At 51.4% G+C, this 10,258-nt stretch overlaps 3 protein-coding genes across 3 annotated transcripts in view; 2 read left to right on the top strand and 1 right to left on the bottom strand.

Annotated features, from left to right (window-relative positions):
- The window catches only part of Bax (BCL2 associated X, apoptosis regulator), a 5,876-nt gene extending 3,535 nt beyond the window's left edge, over window positions 1–2,341 (top strand). Inside the window, exons 5-6 of the mRNA XM_021195880.1 lie at window positions 404–508; window positions 2,075–2,341. Of these exons, the coding sequence (XP_021051539.1) occupies window positions 404–508; window positions 2,075–2,179 (210 nt within the window). The 3' untranslated portion in view covers window positions 2,180–2,341. The remainder of the gene's footprint in view (window positions 1–403; window positions 509–2,074) is intronic.
- A 1,765-nt stretch (window positions 2,342–4,106) lies between these two features.
- Ftl (ferritin light chain) lies at window positions 4,107–5,881 on the top strand. Its single transcript, XM_021204419.2, has 4 exons — window positions 4,107–4,430; window positions 4,719–4,865; window positions 5,206–5,331; window positions 5,546–5,881. The coding sequence occupies exons 1-4, from the start codon at window positions 4,329–4,331 to the stop codon at window positions 5,720–5,722; spliced, it is 552 nt and encodes a 183-aa protein (XP_021060078.1). The 5' UTR covers window positions 4,107–4,328; the 3' UTR covers window positions 5,723–5,881.
- Window positions 5,882–7,670: 1,789 nt separating this feature from the next.
- Gys1 (glycogen synthase 1) overlaps window positions 7,671–10,258 on the bottom strand; it is a 21,349-nt gene continuing 18,761 nt past the window's right edge. The window contains exons 15-16 of the mRNA XM_021213686.2: window positions 8,880–8,960; window positions 7,671–8,744 (exon numbers count right to left, since the gene is read on the bottom strand). Coding sequence (XP_021069345.1) covers window positions 8,418–8,744; window positions 8,880–8,960 — 408 coding nt within the window. The 3' untranslated portion in view covers window positions 7,671–8,417. The remainder of the gene's footprint in view (window positions 8,745–8,879; window positions 8,961–10,258) is intronic.

Raw genomic sequence — 10,258 nt, 5'->3', positions numbered from 1 at the left:
CACAGAGAAACCTTGTTTCGAAAATAGACAGATGGACGGACAGACAGATAGATAGAACCAAAACCTGGGCATCATTCCTGTAGGTCAGCTCAAACATTCTGGACCCCTAGCTCTCTTCCCAGTGTTTGGTTTTGGTGAGACCCAGGGGCACACAGAGGCCAGGCCATCGCCCCACTCTTGAGCCTTACCTCTGAGCCTGTTGGGTTTACCTAGAGGGCGCTCAGGAGTCAGGGTTCCTGAGCAGGTGAGCGGAGCTTCGTAGTTTGTGAGTAGTGGAGCCGACTTAAACTGCGGGGCAGAGACTGCTTAGTAAAGGCAGAGGGTTAAAGCAAGGACTTGAGATCGCCTCTGGGCAGTGGGGACAAGGTTCAGTCCCCAAGTGTAACTTTCCCACTCCCTGCAGGCCCTGTGCACTAAAGTGCCCGAGCTGATCAGAACCATCATGGGCTGGACACTGGACTTCCTCCGTGAGCGGCTGCTTGTCTGGATCCAAGACCAGGGTGGCTGGGTGAGGCCCCTCAGCCCTAGCTATACTTGATACTGATACTTCCTGATGCTGTGACCCTTTAATGCATTCCTCATGTTAGGACCCCCAGCCATTAAGTTATTTCTCTCCCTTTTTTTTTTAAGATTTACTTATTTATTTTATATATATATATATATATATATATATGTACACTGTAGCTGTACAAGTGATTATGAGCCTTCATGTGGTTGTTGGGAATTAAATTTAAGACCCCTGCTCACTCTGGTCAACCCGGCTGGCTCAGTCCCTGCTCGCTCTGGCCCAAAGATAGATTTTATTATTATATGTAAGTAAACTGTTGCTGTCTTTTGACACACCAGAAGAAGGTGTCAGATCTCAGTATGGGTGATTGTGAGCCACCATGTGGTTGCTGGGATTTGAACTCAGGACCTTTGGAAGAGCAGTCAGTGCTCTTACCCACTGAGCCATATTGCCAGCCCTATAAAAGTTAATTCATTGCTACTTCATAACTGTAATTTTGCTGCTATTATGAATCATAATGAAAATATTTGACACGTGACCCCTCTGGGGTCATGAACTAAAAGGTTGAGAGCCACTTTTTCAGATCTAAGGGTCACCACAGAGGTACCCCAGGCATTCAGACAATGATCTAAGATGTGTGTCCTTAGATCTACCAGCTTGGTGCCTCTGGTACCCACTGACTTTTCGATGGCCTGACTTGATTGCTCCCTTCTTTTCCGGAATCTCTCAAGTGCACTGGTGATCCTCGACAGCCATCTTGTTGTGTTTCTCGATTATTTATGTACATAGTGAGACGCCTCGTGTATCTCAGGCTGTCCTCAGACTCACTCTGTAGCTGGTGAACGGCAGCTTCTGCTTCCTCATGTCAGTCTGTGAGCTGATGGGACAGACAGACAGACCTTAAGCACGCTAGGCAAGCACGCTACAGGCTGAGCCTTTGTCCTCCCTGTCATGCCTACATGCCTGGTCTGGAAGTTACTATGTAGCCCATACTAGTCCAAACATGTGATCTCCAGTCTTACCTTCTCAAGTGCTGGGATTACAGCTATGGGTTACCACTTCCAGATTTTTTTTTTTTTTTAAAGATTTATTTATTTATTATATGTAAGTACACTGTAGCTGTCTTCAGACACTCCAGAAGACGGCGCCAGATCTCGTTACGGATGGTTGTGAGCCACCATGTGGTTGCTGGGATTTGAACTCAGGACCTTTGGAAGAGCAGACGGGTGCTCTTACCTGCTGAGCCATCTCACCAGCCCCACTTCCAGATTTTAATCACGGTTTTGCTTTCCCATTTTGGGATCATGGGCACTTTTTACTTACTTTTTACATTTATTTAGAGTGTGTGTGTCCCCTTTTGTGCATGAGCTATCTTGCTGGCCCTAAGCTTTGTCTTTTGAGTGAGGGTCTCAACCTTCCCAGGTTGGCATTAGACTTACAGCCCTCCTTCCTAGGCTTCCTGAGTGCTGGGGTTATAAGCCCGGGAGCACCTTAGCATCCCGTCATGGGGAATCTCTTTCTCCCCCTGCCCTTTAGTATTGAAGTGACACCCATCTCTGTTCACAGGATGGCCTCCTCTCCTACTTCGGGACCCCAACATGGCAGACAGTGACCATCTTTGTGGCTGGAGTCCTCACCGCCTCGCTCACCATCTGGAAGAAGATGGGCTGAGACCTCTCACTGCCTTGGACTGTGTCTTTTCTTCATAAATTATGACATTTTCCTGGGATGAATGGGGGAAGGGGAAAGGCATTTTTCTTACTTTTGTAATTATTGGGAGGGGTGGGAATGGTGGCCTGGGGAGGTGCCAATAAACCTCAGGTCCACTTTGGATGTGTGGTCCCGTGTCCACCCAGCTCCCATCACAAACACAGGCACCAGGCCCACTGTCCACCTGAGGTGTCCAATCAGGGACCCCGCTCCATAAAGAGTACACACTGCAGCTGCAGTGCTGTCTTAAGCCCTGGGGACAGGAGCCTGGAATTCCGGAGATCTTGCTGATTCTGAAAGGACAGAATGGAGGGAGGGAGGGAGGGAGGAGGCCACCGCAACTGGAGCAGACTCCTAGATGCTGGATTACCAGAGGCACCAGAAGGGAAGAGGAAGCCGTTTTAAGGGGACTTGGTCCTTTTGTTCCACCCTCAATCCCCCAGTCTGAAACACTGCAACTCGAATTTGTGTACCCTTCTCCTTTCTGTGTCCTTGTACCCTGTGGCTTCCGGGTTTTATGTTTTTTCCACCTTTGCAGCCTTGTTCAGGCCTGGTTGAAGGCCAAAGGTCAGGTTCTGGAGCACTGTGGTTAATGAGTAACTCTGACCCCCAAATCAACAGACCACCGCAGACATCGAGTCAGGAGAAAGATGTGTAGGCTAGCCACTCCAGAGCCAGGGAAAACAGACCACAAGCCCCTTAGCTGACTTCTGGCTGTCAGCCTGGGTGTGGCCTGCCGCCCGCCCCACCACCACTGCCACCAAGCTGAGCTCAGCGTGACTCAGCAGAGCTGGCCTTGCTACCCCTTCCACTAAGGGCCCCAGCAGCGCATTTTTCGGCCCTGCAGGCCTCCCTTGACCAATCTTTACTGTTTCTTCCTTTAGCTCCCTTTCATAGTGGGGGGCTGGTTTCCCATTGCCCTCTTCTCAAGCTTGTGAGGTTAGGCCCTGGTATGAGCCCGTCCTGTGCTCAGAAGTCCACTTGGGCCTTGCATACCCCAACTGTTCTGCAGAAGACTTGAAAGTCTGTTTCTGGGTCCTGAGTTCTTGCTCTCCCTAACTCTGGGCCTTTCGATTCCAAGAGCCACCTGCCACCTTCTGAACCAATCTCCAGGAATGAGCCCAGCAATTCTCCAAAGCGCCACCGTGCATGCATGTCTGTTTCTAGAAAGACAGGTCCACTGACAGACAGGCTGACCAGAACTCCAAAGTCCTGCCTGGGCCTCCACATTTCACCTTCCAGAACACCAGAGGGAGGTGCGCCCACGGTAACCCAAGGCTCTCTACCCATTCCAACCTGTAGACCACCTCCAAGGACCTCCTAGGTTCCAGAGAACAGAAAAACAAGCAAACAACCTTAGTTCCTATTGCGAGCCTAAAACCCTACACTTCTGGATACCCCTTCCATTCCCTCAAGGAGGTCGCTAGAGTCTTTGGAATACCTACTTCCCCATGAAGTGACATATCCCTTCATCATGTGGAGCGACAGGACATAGAGTTTCTCTTTGCATTACAGACATTACCCTACACTCTGCACATCCCCAGACCCATGTTCTCAGGCCCCAAAATTCTCGTTTGTGAGACACCCCGAAAGGACCTCGAGGTCATCCCCTCTCCAGGGTCTCAGTGACCCGGAGCCTAGAACCCTGCGACCCCATAGAATGCCCCTGGGAATCCGGACCACCGCCCCTCCCCCAAGCCTCCATTTCACAAGGCCTCGCGCTCCAGTCCCGTGACTTCAGCTCATGGGTGGGGGAGCGAGATTCCCCTCAGTTCCGGATTGGTCAAGTATACTTTTCCGGCTCCGCCTTATGCCACCGCCGATTGGTTAGTCTCGGGCCTGGGGCACCCCGCCCTGCGGAGGGTCAGGGTGCTATAAAGGGAGCGGTCCTCGCCCCGGACTTAGAGCAGCGCCTTGGAAGTCCCGTGGATCTGTGTCTTGCTTCAACAGTGTTTGAACGGAACAGACCCGGAGACTCCCACTGTACTCGCTTCCAGCCGCCTTACAAGTCTCTCCAGTCGCAGCCTCCGGGACCATCTCCTTGCTGCCTTCGGCTCCTAGGACCAGTCTGCACCGTCTCTTCGCGGTTAGTTCCTACTCCGGATCAGCCATGACCTCTCAGATTCGTCAGAATTATTCCACCGAGGTGGAAGCTGCCGTGAACCGCCTGGTCAATCTGCACCTGCGGGCCTCCTACACCTACCTCTCTCTGGTGAGCAGCTCGGGGTTGCCTTCCGAACGGGGTCCATCACACCCACCCTCCTGCGCATGCGCGGGTCTTCTTTGTTCCATCCAGGGCAGAGACTGCGCTCCGGCCTCTCCCCCTCCCTGCGCGCTTGTATACTTAGTCGTTTTGTCTGCCTGGCGCTCGCTGGGCAGACCAGGCTGCCCTCGAAATCACACACGCACTGCCTCTCTGCCTCTTGAGTGTTGCGATTGAAGTTTAAAGTGTGAGCCACCGCGTTCCGTTAACTCTTATTTGTTACCCTTCTTCCCGCAGGGCTTCTTTTTTGATCGGGATGACGTGGCTCTGGAGGGCGTAGGCCACTTCTTCCGCGAGTTGGCCGAGGAGAAGCGCGAGGGCGCCGAGCGTCTCCTCGAGTTGCAGAACGATCGCGGGGGCCGTGCACTCTTCCAGGATGTGCAGGTAAGAGCCGGGGGCATTGGGCACTTGGAGTACGTAGGTATAGCAACTAAACGCACCAGGATGTCAGAAACTAGAAAGTGGGGGTAGTTACAGAATACAGATGAGGACTGCTGGGCGGGGGAGGGGCGGTGTCTCTGTAGCCCTAGCTAGCATGGAAATGACAATGTAGACCAGGTTGCCTCCTAGTCAAGAGCTCCTCCTGTCTTCTCTCCCAATCGCTCAGTGGTGGGATTAAAGACAGTACCCCACGTTGTTTCCCATGGTGCCCACTTTCCTGTGCAGTCAGTTTTATATTGGCTGGGTGAAGGATGCAATCTAGGCTTGATATTCTTGTGTGCAGAAGCCATCCCAAGATGAATGGGGTAAAACCCAGGAGGCCATGGAAGCTGCCTTGGCCCTGGAGAAGAACCTGAACCAGGCCCTCCTGGATCTGCATGCCCTGGGTTCTGCCCGCGCCGACCCTCACGTAAGTACCTTGCTAATCATTTCCCTTCTTTGACAAAACCTAGACGTGTGTTGGCTTTCAACTCCCAGTAATTTAATCCTCCTGCCTCTGCAAATTGCAGAAGTACCACACCCAGTACTTGAGGACACACCTACCTGCCCTTGAGGGCAGAATTTCTTCTAAGCTTCCTGCTCACACCTGGGTCTGGTCTCTGATGTCTCTGCTTCCTTTACAGCTCTGTGACTTCTTGGAAAGCCACTTCCTGGATAAGGAAGTGAAGCTCATCAAGAAGATGGGCAACCACCTGACCAACCTCCGTAGGGTGGCAGGGCCACCACCAGCGCAGTCTGGCATGCCCCAGGGATCTCTGGGCGAGTATCTCTTTGAGCGCCTCACTCTCAAGCACGACTAGGAGGCCTCTGTGCCTTCCAAGGGGCTCCTCTGCTCTGCACCAGCCCGCCCTGGGACCTCCACCTGAATGAACCTCTCAAGCCACTAGGCAGCTTTGTAACTGCTCTGGAGCCTCTGTCAAGTCTTGGACCAAGTAAAAATAAAGCTTTTTGAGACAGCAGCTGGTGTTTTTTCTGTATGTGTGGGAGGGTTGCATGGGAAACCAGAGGTTGGCTCTGCTCCTGTTTTTTGTGGGAACCCACATGTGATAAGATACAACGATCTCTGTCTCTATGGTAATACCTGCCTTTTCATGCAGCAAATCCAGGTTGTAGAAGTCTGCTGTAGCAGTTTGCCGAGAACTTGGTTTAGGAAGTGAAAAGGCTTCAACATCCAAGTTCAGAAATGGGCTAAACAAATAGAAAAGGCTAGGAGATGGGCAAGCTAAAGCCCGGTCTCTGGCCCAGCGAGGGTGGGGAGCCCATCAGAAAGCGGATATGAAAATTGGGAACTAAAGCATTCCAAAGGCGTTAGGATCGGGAAGTTGGTGGGATGGGGGTAGAGCACTGGACCGCTCACACTGGTTAAAAGAAGTCCAAGGGTTGTATGAAGTCACATGATAGGCCTTTGGCTCAGTATTATGCCATCGCTCTTTGGGAAACAGTCATGTGGACAGGAAGATGGCCCAATACAACTACAGGTTTCTAGTCAGGCCACTCCACCCCTAAAAGCCTGAGATTGATAACAGGAGGGTCTAGGGGTTAGAGAACTCATGCAAAGGTCACTGAGGCTAAAAGTAGGGGAGGCCACAGAGTCCTGAGAACCTGCTAAAGGGATTCGGACAATGATGTCCATATGGGAGACAGCATTACTGAGAAGCAGGATTTAAGTCTTTGGTCCAAGTCCTGGGGCTGGAACCCGGTTTCTCACTGTGTTGCGGTGACACTGCTTAGGTACATCTGTCCTTTGCTTTTCACTTTTTGAGGCTAAATCTCACCAATCGCCCAAGCTGGCCCCAGAAACTAGTCTATGTAAGCTTTGAACTTCAGATACTTTGATGTGTGCATTTGTCATTTCTCCATGGGTCTTCCATGTCGGTCACCGCATACCCAAGGTCACTGGGGCCAGTGTTTGCCACTTTTATCTCAAATCTAAACAGTGAGATGGACTTTTCCTAACAACAGCACGGAGACCTCGGGACAGTAACCCAGATCTGCACAGAAGACTATGGAGCTTGTAAGAGCATAACTAAAACCTGGGGGAAGCTGGCACTCCTGATAATGCCAGCCCTTGTGAGGTAGGATTGCTGTGAATTTGAACCCTGAGACGTGTAAGGCAAGATCCTATCTGTAAAAACTAAAATACAGGACTGGGGAAGCAAGGGAGACCCAACACACCACAAGAGCTTCTATCTAGCCACAGTTGGCATTCTTAAATACAGGTGTATTTTCTTTTTGTTTTTTTTGTTTTTTCATCTCTGGACACACTCCAATCACACACCTTCTGCCCTCCCCCTCCCAAATGCAAACCAAAGGCACTGGGCCAGACACAGCACACGTGAGGAGGGGCCCGCCCATTCACTGAAGCTGGGGGCAGGACGAAGCTTGCAGGCAGAAAGGCCTCGAGGTACATGTAGGGGCTTCAAGAAGCCGGTGGGCTCGGTTTTGTATCAGGAAAGGGGACCAGGGGGCAGCACAGTGACAAGACTCCTGATTCAGCCACTGGGACCCAGAAGCCAGTGGTTTCACAGTGGGCTGAGCAGTTGTGGGGTTGACAGGCATTCTGCCCTCAGTGGAGGCATTCCCTAGAGGGGACACTGGACCAAGCAAAAGATCTGGTCCAGAAAAAGGCAGAAAGGTGTCTGGTCCAACTCTGAATGCTCCTTTGAAGAAATGAACAGGACACACCCAGGGAGGCCAACCTTGCAGGTGTCCTTGCATCGCAGGCGTGGGTTGAAATGGAGGACCTGGAGCATTCTGCTACATTTACTTTGTTTTGAGACAGTGTCTCATGTTGCCCAGTTTGGCCTTGAACTCCCTATGCAGCAGAGGATGACGTTTAACTCTTGATCCTTCTGCCTCTACCTACAGAGGGCTGGGATTACAGATGTGTATCACCACACGAGGTTGATGAGGTTCGAGAGTTAGATCCCAGGGCTTCCGGCACGCTAGGCAAGCGATCTGCCAACTGAGCTACTGAACTACCTTGCAAGCTGATATTCAATTATGTTAATCCCTGAAATGTCCTAATTCTGAACTTGGCTGTTTTGAGTGTAGGGAAGCCACACAGAATCCAACATGAGGTGGTCCCAGGGGGCAGGCCTGAGCATAGCATACTCTGTATGATTATAGGATCAAACGAAGAAACCGCAGCCAGCCTGGAAACCAATAAACCAGGTGTCCTAAAACCTCTGGCATTGAAGAACAATGGCAGATGCCTGGCCTCTGGGACCCAGTCTAAGCCTGGAGACTCCAGATCAGTGCACAAAGAATGCATTCTGCAATCCAAGAAAGGCACGGCGGCGTGGAGTGCGAGAACTCCGAGATTGGAGCCGAAAGGCTGGAGTGTCTGAAACGGAGGTTGGGCTATGGACCACACTGGGTAGGGGTCCCACTCAGGGTCTGGAGTGGGGTTCGGGCACCCTCCAATCTGCATAGGCCCTCTGCGAGAGGGGCACAGGACAGGCAGGGAATGGAGCTGGGATGGGGTGGGGAGCTTTAGTTGCGCTCCTCACCCAGGGAACTGGTAGGACTCAGGGGCTCAGTGGGTGTGCTGAGTGAGCTGGAGGGCCCAGTGTCCACCGAGTTGCTTCTCTTGCTGCCGCCTGTGGAGGAGGAACAGGAGGCCCTGCGTGGCCACTCGGGTGCCCGGATGTTGCGGCGGTCCTTGGCAGCCTCTTCTTCCTCATCATAACGCTCACTGTCTTCCCCCAGGGGTCCATCCCTTGGCTCTTCCTCATCCTCACTCTGGTGTGGGCTGGAGTGTCGAGACAGTGAGGGCGACGGCGGGACGGAGGCTGGACGTGGGTACCGGTACCCCTGGGTCTGCATACCCAGAGCAGGCACAAACCAGAATGAATGGGCGCCATTTAAGTCCCTAGAGGTGTCCACTGTCAACCCCAAACCAGCCTGCCCCAGCCCTTCACTCCTGGACCCCGCGTTGGTCCCGGCTTCACTTACCGCATCTACCTCATGGGGTTCATAGGTGAAGTGGTCTGGAAAGGCCTTGGCCAGAGCCATGTGGCGCGCAGACATGTAGTACTAGACAGAAGGGAGGGCAGACAGCATCAGGGACAGAGGCTACACACCCAGCTTCAGGCAGATAAGCCACTTTTTGTTTGTTTGGTTTGCTCTTTGAGAGTTTCTTCGTGTAAGCCCTGGCTGTCCTAGAACTCTGTAGATCTGTAGGCTGACCTCAAAACCACAGATTCACCTGCCTCTGCCTCCCCAGTGCTTGGGAGTTATTTAAGGCCACCACTGTCCAGCCACACACCCCTCATCACTGGTGGACACGAGGCAGGGTCTCTTCCACTGAACCACCTCTCTGGTAGATTATAGGCACGCCCAGCTCCCCTGCTTCACCACTGAGCCATGCTCTCCACCCGTCTCTGCTGGAGTCCCCAGCAACCTTCACTTGGTAACACTGGATAGCAGTATAGACAGTATGACTTTTCTGTCTCATCCTTCCAAGTAGCCGGATGACAAGCCTGGGCCAGTGGGTACCGCTGGCCACACCTTCTTGTATTTTCTGTTTTGAGTTGGGAATGTTACTACATGCCTCCAGCTGGCTTTTAACTTTCAGCCAGGCTCCAATTGCTATATCTTTATACAGATGAGCACACTGGGCAAAATTATCTCATCTCTCCTATGCAAATGTTCCTATGCAAATGTTCATGTTCCTTGTGAACTAGGCGTGGGCAATGCTCTAGTCATATCTCCCCATGGGGCAGGTAAATTCTCAAATACTCTTTTGGTCACACAAATGAGAACTCTGTCCAGATGCTTTTTCTAGACTTTTTTTTATCATTCATTCATTCATTCATTCACTCACTCACTCACTTATTTATGTATTTATGTATTTATGTATTTATTTATTTATTTATTTATTTATTTATTTATTTGTCATAGACCTGGCTATGTAAAAGAGGCTGGACTCAAACTCACAGAGACCTACCTGTCTCTGCCTCCAAGTGCTTAGACTGAAGATGGACATTCCAACACCTTGCTCTCTTTTTGGTGCACATGTATGTATGGGTGTATGTATGTGCATATATGTGTGTAGGTACGTCATGCATGTATGTACAATTCATCCTGAGTTTTGTTCTGTAAGACTTATTTATGTAGGAGTATGTACATATGTACATATTATGTGTACTGTCATGTGCCTGTGTGTGGGGACCAGAAAATGGCATTCAGCCAGGCATGGTGGTGCACGCCTTTAATCCTAGCACTTGGGAGGCAGAGACAGGTGGATTTCTGAGTTCGAGGCCAGCCTGGTCTACAGAGTGAGTTCCAGGACAGCCAGGTTCTACACAGAGAAACCCTGTCTCAAAAAACCA

Source organism: Mus pahari, chromosome 1 (genome assembly GCF_900095145.1).
Source record: "Mus pahari chromosome 1, PAHARI_EIJ_v1.1, whole genome shotgun sequence".
Lineage (NCBI taxonomy): Eukaryota > Metazoa > Chordata > Mammalia > Rodentia > Muridae > Mus > Mus pahari.
Note: the sequence above shows the minus strand (reverse complement) of the source record. Positions and strands in the feature narration are given on the sequence as shown.

What these genes read in the sequence shown, in the direction of transcription:
- Ftl (XM_021204419.2), top strand. Translation starts at nt 4,329, where the DNA reads ATGACCTCTCAGATTCGTCAGAATTATTCCACCGAGGTGGAAGCTGCC. An exon ending in CCTACACCTACCTCTCTCTG is followed by an intron (nt 4,431 to 4,718) that starts GTGAGCAGCTCG and finishes TTCTTCCCGCAG; the next exon opens with GGCTTCTTTTTTGATCGGGA. An exon ending in CACTCTTCCAGGATGTGCAG is followed by an intron (nt 4,866 to 5,205) that starts GTAAGAGCCGGG and finishes TCTTGTGTGCAG; the next exon opens with AAGCCATCCCAAGATGAATG.